Source organism: Vanessa cardui, chromosome 26 (genome assembly GCF_905220365.1).
Source record: "Vanessa cardui chromosome 26, ilVanCard2.1, whole genome shotgun sequence".
Lineage (NCBI taxonomy): Eukaryota > Metazoa > Arthropoda > Insecta > Lepidoptera > Nymphalidae > Vanessa > Vanessa cardui.
In genome coordinates this window covers 3884973-3901667 of record NC_061148.1, presented here as the reverse complement: position 1 = coordinate 3901667, position 16695 = coordinate 3884973, and the positions used below count along the sequence as shown (strand labels likewise).

At 32.3% G+C, this 16695-nt stretch overlaps 2 protein-coding genes across 2 annotated transcripts; one reads left to right on the top strand and one right to left on the bottom strand.

Moving 5' to 3' along the window:
- Window positions 1–268: 268 nt before the first annotated feature.
- Window positions 269–12382, top strand: LOC124540654. Its single transcript, XM_047118321.1, has 11 exons — window positions 269–436; window positions 521–727; window positions 1231–1407; window positions 2858–4250; window positions 6290–6430; window positions 6785–6868; window positions 7472–7489; window positions 9095–9210; window positions 9623–9763; window positions 10934–11159; window positions 11407–12382. The coding sequence occupies exons 1-11, from the start codon at window positions 404–406 to the stop codon at window positions 12057–12059; spliced, it is 3189 nt and encodes a 1062-aa protein (XP_046974277.1). The 5' UTR covers window positions 269–403; the 3' UTR covers window positions 12060–12382.
- Window positions 12373–16524, bottom strand: LOC124540689. Its single transcript, XM_047118359.1, has 6 exons — window positions 16226–16524; window positions 15063–15422; window positions 14887–14976; window positions 13835–14288; window positions 12947–13284; window positions 12373–12523 (listed from the first exon to the last, which is right to left on the bottom strand). The coding sequence occupies exons 1-6, from the start codon at window positions 16259–16261 to the stop codon at window positions 12482–12484; spliced, it is 1320 nt and encodes a 439-aa protein (XP_046974315.1). The 5' UTR covers window positions 16262–16524; the 3' UTR covers window positions 12373–12481.
- Window positions 16525–16695: the final 171 nt, after the last annotated feature.

Below are 16695 nucleotides of genomic sequence, written 5' to 3'. Positions count from 1 at the left end.
TATATTGATTCTTGATTCATAGAGCACATCTTTCGGTAGGAAAGTTATTCTTATTTATTTAAGCAATGATTATTAATCACAAATAAAATTAAACTATATGGTAAGTGATATAACACTTGCCAAAGAAGAATAGAAAAAAAATAATGCAAAGAGTGTAATGTTTTTCTTAAAAAAACATAAATACACTTTGGTTTTGGGAATGTTAATTTCAAAATTTTATCAGTCAATTTAATAATATAATCTGCATCAATCTGTCATTCTAAAACTTTACAGTTTAATTCATAATTCTCTTTGGTCAGTCTCCAATCCTTTTAATTTTAACTTGTCTAATGTTTGTAAAATATAATATTCTTCGTATTTAGTTTTGTTTTCATTGATAGGAATTAAGACTACACGAATCAAGATGCTTTTGACCATACATAATTTACCTTCTCATGTTAGTATCCATATTATGATGTCTACTGCAATTATTAAATTAATCAATCTTTCACTACAGTTCTAAACGAATTTCAATTTTCAGGTGGGTTATTCCGACATAAAGAGTTTAATAAAAGAAAAATGCGGTCTGAGAGAGCTTATTTTGGATAACCTCGTCAATGAAGGCAAAACTAAGCGTGTTACTGTCGGATTAGCTGATGAAGGCGACGCCGTTTTACTTGTTAGAAAATTAAATGGCTTATTTTTAAATGGTCTTCAGTTGTATGTTGAAGACCTTCGTCAAAAAAAGGTAAATTTATTTTATTTACCTTATTTTTAATTTTTAATCAAAATTACTTAAATACTGGCTGGTCATAAGCAACAATTACGATAACTTTAAAATGTTAATGTTCTTTTAAGTTAGAGAGTTATAGTGCTCATGTCTTTGACATAATAAGCGAAAATATCAATTAACAAGATTATGGTAAAGATTGTTTTAAAACTTTTAATTTTTGTATGCTCTTGTTATTTAACTTGAATGCATGGAGAATTCAATTAAAGTAGTGCCTAAGTGCCTTTTACAATCTGAATAAGAAGGTATCAGCGTAGCTGCATCGCTGTGTTTATTTAAGCATTGATCTCTCTCATTGATTTACCACCTGATAGAGATATAGTATTATTAAAAATACATTATAAAATCATGCTCTAAATAAAAATTATACAAAAAAATGTCTGACAGTTGATGCCATGGTTAAGATTTTGTTATTCTTCAACTAATATTTAAGTAATCATTCATTAATATTATTATCTTAGCTATCGGACCAACCATATCGACCAATGCATGCATTACAAGAAAACCCGGCGAAGCAAAATGTGCAACCGAAATCACAATTTGACAAACAAAGGGAAATATTGATGCCAAACCAACTGCCACCTATGCCTGTACAGCCAACATACAGCAATATGCCATTTTATATGTCACCAGTACAGGTAAATTATAATTTTATTAAAAATTTAATTTAAGGAATGTGCTTATTTTCATTCAAAATATTAAATTTAAAATATTCATTATCAAAAACCACATTTGGTTTTTATACTGAATATCTGAATTTTCAAACGCTAAGATGCAAAATATTATGTCCTACTGTTAATGTTGATGGACTTTTAACATGATGCACATGACAACTGGCCAGGGTGGTTTCTATGATTGGATAATACCTATGATAGAAAATATGAGTCTTTTTTGGCAAGGAAACCGCCACATTGTCTAATGACCATTGCCCTTCAGATGCCACCACTGTTCTTGTCTAAATGCATCACACTTTTTAATTTATTGGGTTATTATATCTGCACATGTTAAACAAAGATTTGGACAAGCAGATATCAAATTTGCTTCCTATTTTATAGACTTTTAGGTACTACTGTAATTCTTTACTCAACAATTTTTTATATGTTATAATTACATGAAACATATTTTTGTGTGATAAAAAAATGTTAAAAATATACAAATTATTAACACAAATTATATGTTTATGTGTAATCCATAAAAAGTTCCATCAAAGAGTAGGCACTGTAAAAAGGCAATGTAAAAATACAGAGTTAAAGCTCTGTGTACTGAAGCTGTACCAACTTCCGTACAAGATGCAACTTTATAAGAAGTGCAAATAATCTTTCTTCAGGATAAAATAGAGCCTCGTCAATAAAGCAAAGTAAAAGCATCCAGAACATGTAATCATCTATTACAATGGCATTCTTTGCAGGGAGAAGACCATTGTAGACTTCTTTGGTACCTTACCAAAGTATAGTCACGTTTTTACCATGTGACTTACAGATGATTCTGTTGGTGCTGATGTATGCTTTGCTCTGACGCAAGAGTGTTCTTAATTTTATTTTTAAAAAAATAATGGACTCTTAAAATATTAAACTTGATGAAAGTGTCTGTAATGATTGGTAATCATAAGTACCTTCTTTACTGACTGTCGATAGCTGTGCATAGTAATGCACAGTGTGTTGTGTCCAGTAGGACACACCACCAAATTGCCTGCCCACTATCTAAGAACATTGTTTTGATTGTACCAGGTGTAACAGTGTGAGTTGGCCGATGTTTTTATAGGCATGAAAGACGTAAAATCTTAAAGTGACTAGATTTGTCTATGATGGCTTACTTTTAATGTATATTTAATTGAATACTGTAACATTCAAGGGTGCTGTAACATTTATAAGCCTACGTGAATAAAGGCTGTTTTGTTTTTGATTTTGTACATTTTTTGTTTTATTTGATTTATTTTCTGTACATTGTAAGCTTAAAAGATAGAAAGATTATTCCTTATATGGTAAATGCGAAGATAGTACTATGTCATAGTACTGTGATTCTATTTACCCTCTAGTGCACCCTTAAATACGTTTGATAAATGTAGCCTGTTACAATATTTGTCCACAGACTAACCATGTAAATTACAACAAGCAGGAACCACCGTCAACGAATCCACTCCAACAGGTTCCGTTTTATCAACAGAACATTACAAATTATCCATATCAACAACCCAATACTCAAAATCAATGGAGTAATCAAGTAATAACGTCATATCCTGACAAGTCACGTCTCTCTGCTATCAATGCATTGAATGTGACTGATCCTCAGTTTCAACGAAATCAAGATCAAAAAGGGGTTATGGGAGAAGATGCCTATAACCTCGGTGGACCCAGAGAAATTAATAGGCGTTCTGACAAAAATACATTCGGAACATCTAAGGGTAATAGGGACTTTCGTGATCAAGATTATGACAAATTGGATGGGAAAAGTTTTCATTCTATGAGATTTAAAGGGCAAGATGACAATTACAGACCACAGGGTTCTCCCCCGAGAACTCATGATAGATATGAAAATAGATCTGAGCGTAAGCAAGACACAAGACGCTCCAATGTCTTTGTCAATTCCAAATATTCATCTCGTTTCGATAGGCCAATGCCGCGCGATCGATCACCTCCACGTAATCGATCACCTCCAAGGAATCGATCACCTCCACGGAATCGATCACCTCCACGGAGTCGATCACCTCCTCGGAATCGATCGCCTCCTCGTGATCGATTTCGTAGACGTGAAAATCGTGGACAGCCAATTAATCATCCGCAAAAACCTCATAATTATTATGACCATCAGCATGAAATTTATGCTAATCACGGAGACACCCAAAATTTCGATCATCAGCATCATGATATCGACGATTTTAAACAAAATGTTGGACAAGGCATGATGAGGCAAAGAAATATTGCTACAAAAAGACCTAACCGCTTCGAGACCTACAGCAATGACCCAAATAACTCTACTTTTAGCAAATCGAATGTTAAAATCTTCGGTCAAAAAGGAACCAATGCAGGTTTTGCTATAAAAGGCAAAAAACGTGATGCTAGTTTTCACGGTCCGCCTGCAAAACTTCCGAGATTTAATAAGGGCCAAAAAAGTTTCGAGCCCCCTCATGCCAGGTTTACTGATTCGAACTCGATGACTCCTGCTGAGGACCCTACACTAACGATTAATGAAAAGCTAATGAAATATGGAACTTGGCGTAGAAACGCTGCAAAGTTTATTGCTTGTGAGGTTGTTGCAAATGCCCATGTTGGTAAAATGAAAAATTTTAACATTTTGGTGCGTAATTTAAAGAAATGTATATCGTCGAGAATTGATGTTATTGTTGGTGATGAAGTTGTGAACTCGTTGAAAGATATGGTCGATCGCTATCGCATGAAATTCAACGTCGACGACGATGTGGAATTTTACAAGGCTGTTCTGGAGAAAATGAAACGTGATCAGGACCAGGCTGCTGGGCGCCCAGGTAACGTTTTGAATTCAAATATTAATGATCAAAAAGGGACATTTTCGTCCCTAAGGTAAAGTTGAAGCTTCGTACTTTATCAGATAACTTTTGTCTGACTAGTATCGAAGGCTATTTTAACAAATGCCTATATTTTGTATTTTATAATTAATTGAGTTTTTGAATATATTTAATAATATATTTTGTTTTTCTCCAAAATACCATAGAGCTTAACTAAGCTTATTTTGGTCATTGATGTGTTAAAAAACTGGAGGAGGTCACGTTATGTGGAGTTATATATTATGATTTATCAAAAGCCTTAGTAGCGTGACATTGTGCACATCAAAGAACTAAATGACTATGGCAAGGGGTTTTGTGATTACGTCCATAAGGAACGAAATTTTAGAGGGTTTGTATGGACGAAAATGTATCTCTCGGGGTTTAAGTAAAGAAGTAATACTTGATTCAACTTGATTCTTTTCAATCATAAACGCTTGGTGTTTTAAAAAAATATATTTTTACTATCGAGCTGTCAAGTATTAATAAAGCAGTATTTAGCTTTAAAGGGGTGATGGACTTTGATTTACTTAACTTTAACGACATAATGAAGAAAGGTAAATAAGGGGGGGGGGGGGTCGTGTCGTCAGCGGGGAAGGTGTTTGTTTGTGGGGACGGGTTACGTCAGCAATATTTAGATTTGTATTTTTTTATGCAAAATACAGTTACAATACAGATTTGGATTTGAAAACATGGCGATCTTGTCTATGCTTAAAATCGAAAATCGTCTTCAGGGATTCCCCGAAATAATTGACTACATTGATATACTATAGCGTTGTATACTAAATTTATGTGTTTGCACATTTTCATACATTTTATAACTATAAAAGTATTGTAAAAGTGTCGCTTAGTTTATACAGATCTAATTAATTAGCTATTGCAGACAAAATTTTACTTTTAAATGTATAGACAATAAACCCAGTAAATGCTCGATTACAGCCAGGATATCTCTGTCAGATATACATGACTGTTTTACTATCAGATTAGAGTTTTATATGACGTGCGTTTTTTTTTTAAACTTATTTGATTATATAGCAATATTGTACGCTCTTTTCCTTTATAGTTAAATTTTGATCTTTGTCCGACAAAAGTGGAACATAGTCTTACTGAAGTCCATTAAGTTCAAAAATACCATATCTTAAGATGCAATACAAAATCGATAAAGTACTTGTTATAAATCTATTTTTAATTTAAAGTACATTGTTATACATACATGGTCCATTTTTAACGTGATTACTATCAAGCATATGTTTCGTGATGATGTGTTTCATCATTATGATGATACGCCCAAAAATTTCCTGTAGGAAAACTCGATTGTGGTAACTACGAAAAGTAGCAAAGATAAAATATGTCGTATACATGATTCCCAAAAATGGTTTCTATCTTTTGTGTGTAATCTCATAAGTATTTAAATTATTGAAAAAAAAACATTGCCATGCAAAATGTATGGTTACGTCACTATCAGACCCATCCAGTTTATAATAAAAGATCTTCCAATTATTTTTTCGAAGGAAATAAATACATTTTCTTGTGCGCAATTGCTTCTTTTTGAATTTACTTTAAATTATTTTATAGCGATAGCCTTATATACAGCTGTGTATAATATCATTCAAAGAGAAGTATTCCGTTATTTGATAAATTTAAGAAGCATAGATTTAAAACAAATGATCAAACTGTTCAAATAAATGTTACTAAAACTGTCGGGCCCTCACTGTCCAGACAGCTACTACTAGGAGTATTAGTATTAACGGGGATATTATATTTAGTATTAACGATTTTAGTCCATGTAGTCTGATCTCAATTCTTTCGCCAGAAAGAATTAATGTTATTTTTGTAAATGTATTAACATTAAGTATGATAATTGTCATTATTTTCACCTTTTGGGTATATTTCGGTTTGCCATTGCTATCAGTTCGGTCATAATACGAGAGTTTTTGTTGCACCAAAAAGGGTATTTTGCATTTGTGACTAAAAAACTTTATAAAAAAATAATCCTCTTTCAGACACAATGACCCAATTCACACCAGGTGCTTCGACGAAAAAGTATTTACCTCCAACGGTCAGACGAAAAGGCAATAAAAATGCAAAAAATAGATTTAAATCTTGTACAACGACAACCGCTTTTATTGGTGAGACGAATCAAGGTAAGCCTAATCAAGCAGTCTTTAGTTAGAAGTAGTTTTAACCTGGAAAGAGTTCTTAACCGTAACTTATATTTAATATTATGTACAATTAAATAGTTGATACTTATACTTAAAATAACTCAAAGTGGAAATGTATCTTTAATTTGTAAATCAAAATCAATAACTCTGTCAGCGCGCACTCTTTACAGACGTATTTGTTTTCATATATTATTGTTTCATTTATTTAAAGTCATAAAAAAGGGCAAAAAAGCAACATGAATTCTAAATCAATTGTATAGATTCAGTTTAAGAAAATATAATTATATTGATCAAATAAAAGTTTATTAATATATAAATTTGATGTGTTCTCGTTAGATGAATCCGAAGATGGATTAGACGATCCTTCAAATGATCCCATTGCTCAATCGTCTGGGAAATTACCGAAGTACCCAAATGCAAGTGAGTACAAGTACACTTAGTCATCTAGTCCTCTGCTTTTCAGCCATTTTGCCAACTGCTCAAAATTAAGCTACCAAGTTGTGTGCTATTTATATTAAGCTACCAAGTGCCTAACTTTGTCGTACCCTATTTCTTTGTATCGTACGTTGGTGATATAAATTGGTAATGTTTTTACAATTTTGTCTATATGTGATGTACCATCCATATGGGTAGTCCATATGTCATTCCGCCTACAACAACAACAACAACAACAACAGCTTGCAAATTTCCACTGCTGGCCTCCTCTCCCTTTGAGGAGAAGGTTTGGAACATATTCCACCACGCTGTTCCAATGCGGGTTAGTGGAATACACATGTGGCAGAATTTCTATGAAATTTGTCACATGCAGGTTTCCTCACGATGTTTTCCTTCACCGCTGAGCACGAGATGAATTATAAAGACAAATTAAGCACATGAATCAGCGGTGCTTGCCTGGGTTTAATAAACCCGCAATCATCGGTTAAGACGCACACGATCCAACCACTGGGCCATCTCGACTCTTGTATTATATATTAATGAAAGTTCTTTTGTACGGGTACTGATTTGAATTTTTATCTGTTTCAGATAAACAAGAGTATAAAGGTAAGTGAAATCATCGTGTTTAAGTTTGAGATTGACTAGCGCAATTACGGCAACTGGCTGCTTCTGCTCTTAGTCATCCTACTACTATTATAAAGGCGAAAGTTTGTATGTATGGATGTATGGATGTTTGTTACTCTTTCACGTAAAAACTACTGAATGGATTTGAATGAAACTTTACCACAATATAGCTTATACATCAGAATAACACATAGGCTACAATTTTTGAGGTTTCTAATGTGAGGTCGTAAAAAAACACATTTTTTGCGCTTACATTGCAAACGCTGACTGAATCCTACAAGATAGATCAAAACAATGTACTACAGTATTGCACAACTTAAAAAGGTCTACAAAAAAGTCTGTGATGGTATATGTTTATCTCTTAGGAATAACCCACAATAACCATTTTTTATCCTTTACTTTGTACGAGAAAAAATGGCTTATTTACGAAGCGATTTTAAGCGATTACTAGACTAGACGGGACGAACCTGAAGTCCACGCGAACGAAGTCGCGGGCAAAAGCTAGTATCTCATATATACATATATAATATAGTGTTTAATAACAATATCATACCTTACTCTCCAAATGTTAAAGATCTCGGACTGCACATTGATTCAACTTTGAGCTGGAAGGTGCACATTAATGAAGTTAGTCGCTCTGTCACCGCTACCTTAAGGTGTCTCAATAGATTTAGAAATTTTCTCCCTATTAAAACCAAAGTTTTGCTAGTGCAAGCCCTTATATATCCGATCATCGATTACGCTGATGTGTGTTATGTCGATCTCAATGAATTTCTTTTAAATAAACTCGATCGCCTCATAAATAATTCCCTGCGTTTCATCTTCTGCCTTCGAAAATTCGACCACATTTCCCATTGTCGAGCCGAACTCAAATGGCTCCCTATCCGCCAACGCAGGGATCTACGGCTACTGTGTACTCTTTTTTCTATTCTTTTTGACCCTCTTTCCCCTGATTACCTAAAGGATAAATTCAAATTTCTCTCTGACAATCACGATCGACAGCTACGCTCTATTGATTTTCTCCTTCTCTCTTTTCCCTGTCACTTCTCTGGTTTCGTAACTAACGCTTTCTCTGTCTAAGCTGTCAGATTATGGAATAAACTTCCGGTAGAAATTAGAAAGGCTCCTACTAAGGCATTTTTCAAGCGTCGTTTAGAGGATCATCTTATTAAAAACCTCTCTTAATTTTCTCTTTTTTTCTCACTACGCTGTGTTTTTATAATTTCTATTACGACTCTGTTATTTTATATCATATATAATTATAAATGTGTATTCTTATGCATATATACAATATTTTATCTATATTCTTGTTTTATTATTATTACTGTATTTATTATAAAATTTATTGTTACCGCCTTACTTTCTGTTTGGCCTAAAGGTTGACTGGTAGAGAATGCCTTCAGGCATTAAGTCCGCCTTTTGTCACAACTCATGTTGTTGGTCAATAAAGTATTTTAAATAAAATAAATGAATATATGTTGTAGATATATATCGTTATAGTATTTACAAGAGTTTATTGATGAGATTTGTTAAGTTGATGATTATAATTGAACGTTAAACTCATAATTTTAATGTTCAAATCGCCAGATCAAAAGAAAATACAGAAATTGGAGTTCGAAACAGAAGATCTATACGGTATGGATCCAGTTTTGCAAAAAGCTCTTGACGATGAAATGGCCGAACTGTGTAACGCGGTAAGCTGTGTTAATATATAGAATCTAAAATAATGATAAACAGAAATACTGTTTTAAATAAAGATAAGGAAATGGGTTTGCTTATAAGTCACAGGACATGCTAAATAAGTTTGGCGGCAATGATGTTCTAGTAAACAGATATGTTATTAACGCGCAAAAAGTGAAGACTAGAAAACGTCCTAATTGGGACGTTTTCCTTTAGTCGTTTTATGTAGTTAGTGTCGTATGTTATAATACGGTATAATACATCATAATTGCGTAGTAATACGTTTTGCGTAATTAAAACATCTAGTTATCCCTTTTACTTATTGTTTTTATCAAGCTATCCTTTTTACTTTTAACGAAACCGGTGCGGCACACTTTTTTCTGTTGTTTAGTATGGATATAACATATCTATTTATTAGAATATCATTGTTTGGCGGTATACAAAATGTTTCATAATATATTTGAGTCGGTTATGTTTTTATTTCAGTTTGTGAGTGCTTGCGATGAACTAAAGGATAAAAATGAAGAGGAAGTGCACGAAAGAATGACCAAGAAGGTTGTTAAGGATTTCAAAAAGGTAAAGTAATTTATTATCTAGAGTTTTTCTCATAAGGATCTCATCGATCGATTTCATTCTCCATCAATCTCTACGCTATTGATAGATTTTGGCCATTCTCAAGGGAGACAGGCCAATGGCGTATTACACATTATCTATACATATTAATATTATAAATGTTAAACGACGACCTCCGTGGTCGAGTGGTGTGTACACCGGTTTTCATGGGTACGCCACTCCGAGGTCCCGGGATCGATTCCCGGCCGAGTCGATGTAGATTATCATTAGTTGTCTATGTTGTCTTGGGTCTGGGTGTTTGTGGTACCGTCGTTACTTCTGATTTTCCATAACACGAGTGCTTTAGCTACTTACATTGGGATCAGAGTAATGTATGTGATGTTGTCTCATATTTATTTATTTATATTTATAAATGTGAAAGTAACTTTATCTATCTGCCGCTCTTTCACGACCGAACCGCTGAACCGAATTTAACGAAATTTGGTGTGAAGCAATCATGAACTCTTAAGAAATGACATAAGACTTTTGTGCTTAACACATGTATTAGTATGCGCGGACGACTATCAGTATTGCATATGGCTACTGGGGTTGTCCGTTTTCTCTAGTAGAGACTTACAAGATCACAGATCCCGAAGACTTTTTTGGATGTTATCGATAAATACTCAATAGAATACGTGCAGTGGTTAGAACGCGTGCATCTTAACCGATGATTGCGGGTTCAAACCCAGGCAAGCACCACTATATATATGTGCTTAATTGTGTTTATAATTCGTCTCGTGCTCGGCGGTGAAGGAAAACATTGTGAGGAAACCTGCATGTGTCTAATTTCATCGAAATTCTGTCACATGTGCATTCCACCAACCCGCATTGGAACAGCGTGGTGGAATATGTTCCAATCTCTCTCCGTAATGGAAGAGGAGGCTTTATCTCAGCAGTGGGAAATTTACAGGTTACTTTAGAATACGGCAGTCTATAAATCTACCATGATTTTATATTGAGTTATTATTTAAAATAATGAACGAAATTTGTTTTTAAAGGTTATTGATAAAACATTATTAAATTATAATTAACTTTGTTGATGTTGTTTACAGTTTTTATTTAAACAATTACGTAATTCATAAGATTTGAATATTCAATATTTATTTTATATTTATAGAATGTGAATTATTTCAGGTTGTAAAGGTTCACGCAACAAGGCGCTTATTGAATTTAACAACAAATCTAACCGTGCGTGTATTCGTTTCACCGAAATCGACTAAACCTGCCGTCTTGGAAAATTTCCTCAAAAGTCAAGGAGTCGTCACCTTCAAGAAATCTGAGAAAAATAAAATGTACCTAGCCAACTGTAGCAGTTTTGAAACCTTTGATAAGTTAGTGGCGTTAGGATCGACAAAGCTCGGTAAGTTTCAAGAAATTATTAAAAAATGGTACGAGTTGAGATATATCCAGCTCGAAGGACCATGTTATTTTTTAATAATTCAATCTGTGGATTTTAAATTTATTGAAAACAATAAAAAAAACTATATCCTAAAATGATATGTTAAATTGCAAAATTTTTGTCCAACATGAATTTTTAATCTCAATACATTTCAAAATTCATTCTCCTTTATATATGGCAGAAAATTAAACATGCAATTATTTAATAGGTGATGCTGTTGTGACTCTAAAGCCTTTGCATCTTGTTGGACCGCCTATTAAGAAGAATAAAAAATCTCAACAAAATGTCTCAAATGTAGAAGTTACTGTCAGTGATGATGAAGTTGCTGATGAAGCCACCACAGATAAAGATGAACATAATGTAAGCCTAGGCGATCAGGACGTAGTCGTAGTCGAGACTAAGAACGACGTTGTAGTTATTGAGGACGATCATAATATCAAAACTACTGATATAGACGATGTAAACACTGAGGTTGCAGATGTTAAATCGAATAATACTCCAAATAATGAAGATTTAATTATTAATGATGAAAATAAACATACAATTCCTTCTGAAAGTGCAGCTGTTATATCGAAAACTAACAGTGATACTCCAAATAATGGAACTACAGATTCTACATCTTTAGATAACGTATGCGAAGCAACATGTGACGATGAAGGCAATGAAAAGCAAGATAAAAGTTTAACTCCATCAAATGAAAATAAACTCGATGATGAATGCAATGAAAAGCAAGATAAAAGTTTAACTCTATTACATGAAAATAAACCCGATAAAAATTTAACTCCATCAGATGACATTAAACTCGTTGAAGACATTTTAGAATCTGTCGATGTAGCAGAAGATGACTTGGAAGACTTTTAAAGATTTCCAAATTTGGAAACTCACCATTTTCTATACTTTGTTTATCGACTGTTCAGTTAAATTGTGATCTCTCTCACCGTCATTTGGTCTAAATCTGCTACACAAGTTTAATAAGTAATGGCGTAAATCTTTACTGACTACATATTTTGATTATTTGTTTGGCAGATTCCTTAATCAGGAAATTTTTTATCAATATAATTTATTGCGATTCACAAAACATTATAAGATATTGTTTTAAGTATTGTTTATGTAACTTGCAACTTTTACTTTAATATGTAAGTTATAGTTAAGGGGAGTAAAATAAAATAAAATGTTACTTTTAATCTTTGTATTATTCCAAAAAACGTGACCTTCACTTGACAAAATATTACTTAACTCTTGTTGCTCACTTTTGTGTTGTGTGTTTGTTTTAAGTGATTTCTTTACTGTACGACTCCTGACAACGATTCTTCTGTCACTTCCTTCTGTAATTGCAAACACAACTAAATTAAACATTATTTGTAATATAATATAATTTTTGCTAAAAGTAGTATTGTGTTAGGAATTTATTAATTGGTTAGCAAATTTAAGTTTATTTCTAAACAATTACCAATAATAATAAGCCAGGAAAAGGGGCCATTCATTTATTACGTTAGATGATTCAGGGGGGGGGGGTCGACCATGTCTGGTCATTAAAATAGGGAGGAGGGGGTCAAAATATTCTAGTAGTCTTATGTAATAAATGAATGGTCCCTAAGCTTCATACATTACGTTAGCGAATTGGAATCATAGTTTGTTGAGTAAATATGATAATGAAATGATCAGATGTTGAATATAGAAAACGCCATAAGATTTTTGTGTTCTTTTGTTACCAAAATTTTATGCTTTAATTTCAATTGGTCAATTACCTTCGAATTATCGTCCTCCCATTCGTCGAAATCATTTTTCATATCAACAAAATCATCAATGTTTGTCAAATTCTTCAATGGAATTTCGTTAATTGAATCCTTTATTTTAATTTCATTTCCCGTGAGATCTTGTATGTCTGACTTATCTTTCTTTTCTATCACATCACATTTATCTAAGTTATCCTCTGCATCTATAACTATTATGGACTCTGACTCTTTATTTATTACAGCCTCTTCAATTTTTTTCACCTCTTCATTTTTTTCCATTTCTTCAATTGTATTCACCTCTTCATTTATTTCAGATTTTTCTGTCACATTATCTGGTTTAGCAGCTTTGTCTGTCCCAAAAGAAAGGATTACATTAAATTACGGATATTTGCTTAGGCTACACTGAGTTAGTTACAGATGTAAATGTCTCATTGTTGGGCTAAGACGTGTCGCTTAGAGGAGTGTATTTAAAGCTTATTTCATCACACTTCTCTGATGTAGTTTGGGAAAGAAATTAGATTTTTTTTTTTAATTATTTCATGTGTCTAAAATGCAGATTTCCTCAAAATATTTTACTGTTGTCCAAGATGAATCATGAAGAATCTTCACATGAGTGAGTGAACAGTTTTCACTCACTCATGTGCTACTAGTGCTAGATACTTCATGAATGAAATACCCAGTATTATTAAGAAAAAAATAAACTGGGATAGTAAGATAATTTTCTTGTAGATTGGTTCACTACTTTATTTTTACACATCTACTTAAAGCTTACTTTTATCACAGGTTCAAATCTGTGATAGCATTACACAATAATGGGCTTTTTGCATTAGAACTTAAAGAGTATTAATACTTGATAAGACATTATATATTTTCTTATAAAAGATATTAAAGTGACTATACCTGCATTATCACTTTTAGTCACATTTTGACCACTTCCACCATCATTTTTTGCATTTTTTTTTGGCCAACAGCTTTGATTGATAGTATTAGTCAATTCATGGAGTAAATCCTGATCTGTATTGTGAGGGTACCATACTCTATACATGTGTACGATATCTGAGGCTGGCATGAAAGTCTTGCCTCCCAGAGCAATAACTATTCTCTTCCTAATAGCTGAACCAACCAGCGACATTAGCATGTCATGGTTCTCTTCATTATCATATTTACAAAGTATATCTTTCATCTCGGACAGGATTATCTTGCAAGGTGTATTGAAATTTGGTAACTTTTTATTATTCTTTTTCTTTGTTTTCGGAGTCGGGCGTGCCATGATTTGACTAATCTCGGCTGGATTGTTATGACAACATGCTTTTTCATAAAGGGCCAATTGTTCAAAATCATTTGGTCCAATATTCTGCAAAAACAAAATGAAGAGACCCAAAGTATGTTTTAAATAAAATAATAATATTTTGAAAATAAGTCATATTGGGTGTAATAAATTCTTTTCATATATTATAATTGGGCAAATAATAAATTTTTAAAATCAGGTAACTAAAAATAATATGTTAAACTTTTCGTCTAGTCATAACCATTTCATACACTAATATAGATAAGCTTATTCAAAGCCAAGAAGAAGAATACGAAATCGCTTAATTTAAAAAAAATATTGGATTGAGTCCAATAACTCCAATCAAAATATACTTGATTCAACTAGGCTTTTTAATTTTGACTCATCATTTAACAACAATATTAAATGATGCTACCACGACTTCGGAAAGTAGATTCTTCAGAGAAGAACCGGCAAGAAACTTATTAGTTACTTGAATATGGGGTCTTCCCTTCTACAGTCCAAAAGTACCTTAGTTTTTAAATAAAAAGTCTTTATTTTTTACTGGAAATAGAATAATAGATCAATAAAACAAAACAATAAAAGATTAAGACAAGAAGACACAGATTTTCTACGATGCTAAAAAATCATTATCTTTTCATTATTAAAATGTATTATATCTTACCTGCAAAATTTCCAATTTCTTCTTCTCAAGTAGCAATTTATTTTCCTCTTCCATCAATAGCCTCTGCTTTTTAAGTAATTCGATTCTGAGCTATTATGACAAAAACAACAGTATTTTAGTAATTGGATTGAATAAAAAATATTCCTTTAAAGGCTATCAAGCATTCAATATATTACATCAATTCTTTCGAGTTCTTCCTTAATTCCAAATGAACTTGTCGAATGGTCAGGGCTAAGGGAATATCTTCCATTGGTTGATAATGCTTTGTTATTGTCACTGGGTCTTGCATCTCTGTCTCTTGAGTGTCCAAAGGTTTTTAATTCTTCATTCCAACATTCTAGAATATACTCTTTCCCACCATATGGATATGACAAGCCATTTAAATATCTACGAGTTTTACGTGCATCTTCTGACCTCATATTCAATGTAATGGACTTTAAAGACCCATCGATAGGAGCCGTTTTTGTTAATCTTACTTTCATACCATCCTCAAACAATGTCTTCTCTAGAAATGATATGAATTTTGGGACTTTCACCTGTAAAGCAAATATTTTATTGTTTTACTTGACCTTAAAATTTCAATATATATTAAATTATATAATAATATTTATTCAATATTCGTAAGGAAAAAATCTAAATAAACAACATTTGAGAGTCATCTATGATATTCGGTATAGGTTTGCAACTTATCGGATTTTCAAAGTAAAATTAAAGTGCAAGAAATGGTTAAGTGCAATAAATAAAAATAATGTTGTATTACAAATATTGGTATATTCATAAAAAGTTGTTGGCAACACACAATATATCCCAGTTATTAACAAATCACATGAAATATGTAAATCTAAAATTTCTTTATCCTTCTTCCTAGTTCCATTAGAATAGACTATAGTTATAGCGTTGTCTCACATACTTTAGCTGAGCATTGGAATGTTAACAGTAAAAAATCTTTAATTTTTTTACATTGTAACTCATCATAGGTCAGACTTACTCTTGATTATTAATCATATAGTTTTTTAAATAAAAAATTTAGTTAACTATTTATTACAAATAAGTCAGTTATAAAAAAAAAACAGAAGATATTAAACTATTTGTATCTACACATTTAATAAAATCGAAAGACGTATGGAAAATACACACTCATTATTATAAAGAACAACGTTAAATGCCTTACAAACGGCAATTGGAATTCCTGTCAGTATGTATAATGATTTATAACTTTAAACCTAATTACCAAAACTATGTAGCACCTATATGTATTTCGCAGGTCAATAAGATGTGTGATTTGCACTGCAATAAAGTGCTATGTACGAAACGCTTTATTTAAATGTAGTGTACTTACGTTTTTAGGCAGTCCCGCAATGACTACGTTGACCATGGTATATTAAATATTGATTTATATTAGTAAAACGTGTACAGGCTACACGGGTATTACTGTGTTTATCTTTTAAGTTGAGATAGTTGATTTAAGAACAATCTAAACGGTCATAACGTTATAACTAATAAATGTAGTTATATCGTAAATTATACTAATTTTATTTTTTAATAATAAATATTGAACTGTCCTACAATATTTGTATTATCAACGTTTTTAGAACATATAAATCAGAATTAAAACATTGAGTCTATTCGTATCATAAAGTTATAATACTCTATATAGATTATTAAATAATTCATGTGTCAAAAAAATGTCGTAGTTACCTATGTAAAGCCTATAGTACACGTTGAGGTAAACATGTACAGGATCGATTGCCATGTTAATACTATAATTTGCATCAAGCTTTGCTTGACCATCTAAATAATGTCGTTATT

Bases quoted from the DNA above. Each gene is read 5' to 3' on its own strand.
- LOC124540689 (XM_047118359.1), bottom strand. From the start codon at position 16,261: ATGGTCAACGTAGTCATTGCGGGACTGCCTAAAAAC. The intron at 15,423-16,225 runs GTAAGTACACTA...TTTGCTTTACAG, and splicing joins TTGCGGGACTGCCTAAAAAC to GTGAAAGTCCCAAAATTCAT. The intron at 13,285-13,834 runs GTATAGTCACTT...CTTTTGGGACAG, and splicing joins GACTAAAAGTGATAATGCAG to ACAAAGCTGCTAAACCAGAT.
- LOC124540654 (XM_047118321.1), top strand. From the start codon at position 404: ATGCTTTTGACCATACATAATTTACCTTCTCAT. The intron at 1,408-2,857 runs GTAAATTATAAT...ATTTGTCCACAG, and splicing joins TTTATATGTCACCAGTACAG to ACTAACCATGTAAATTACAA. The intron at 6,431-6,784 runs GTAAGCCTAATC...TGTTCTCGTTAG, and splicing joins TATTGGTGAGACGAATCAAG to ATGAATCCGAAGATGGATTA.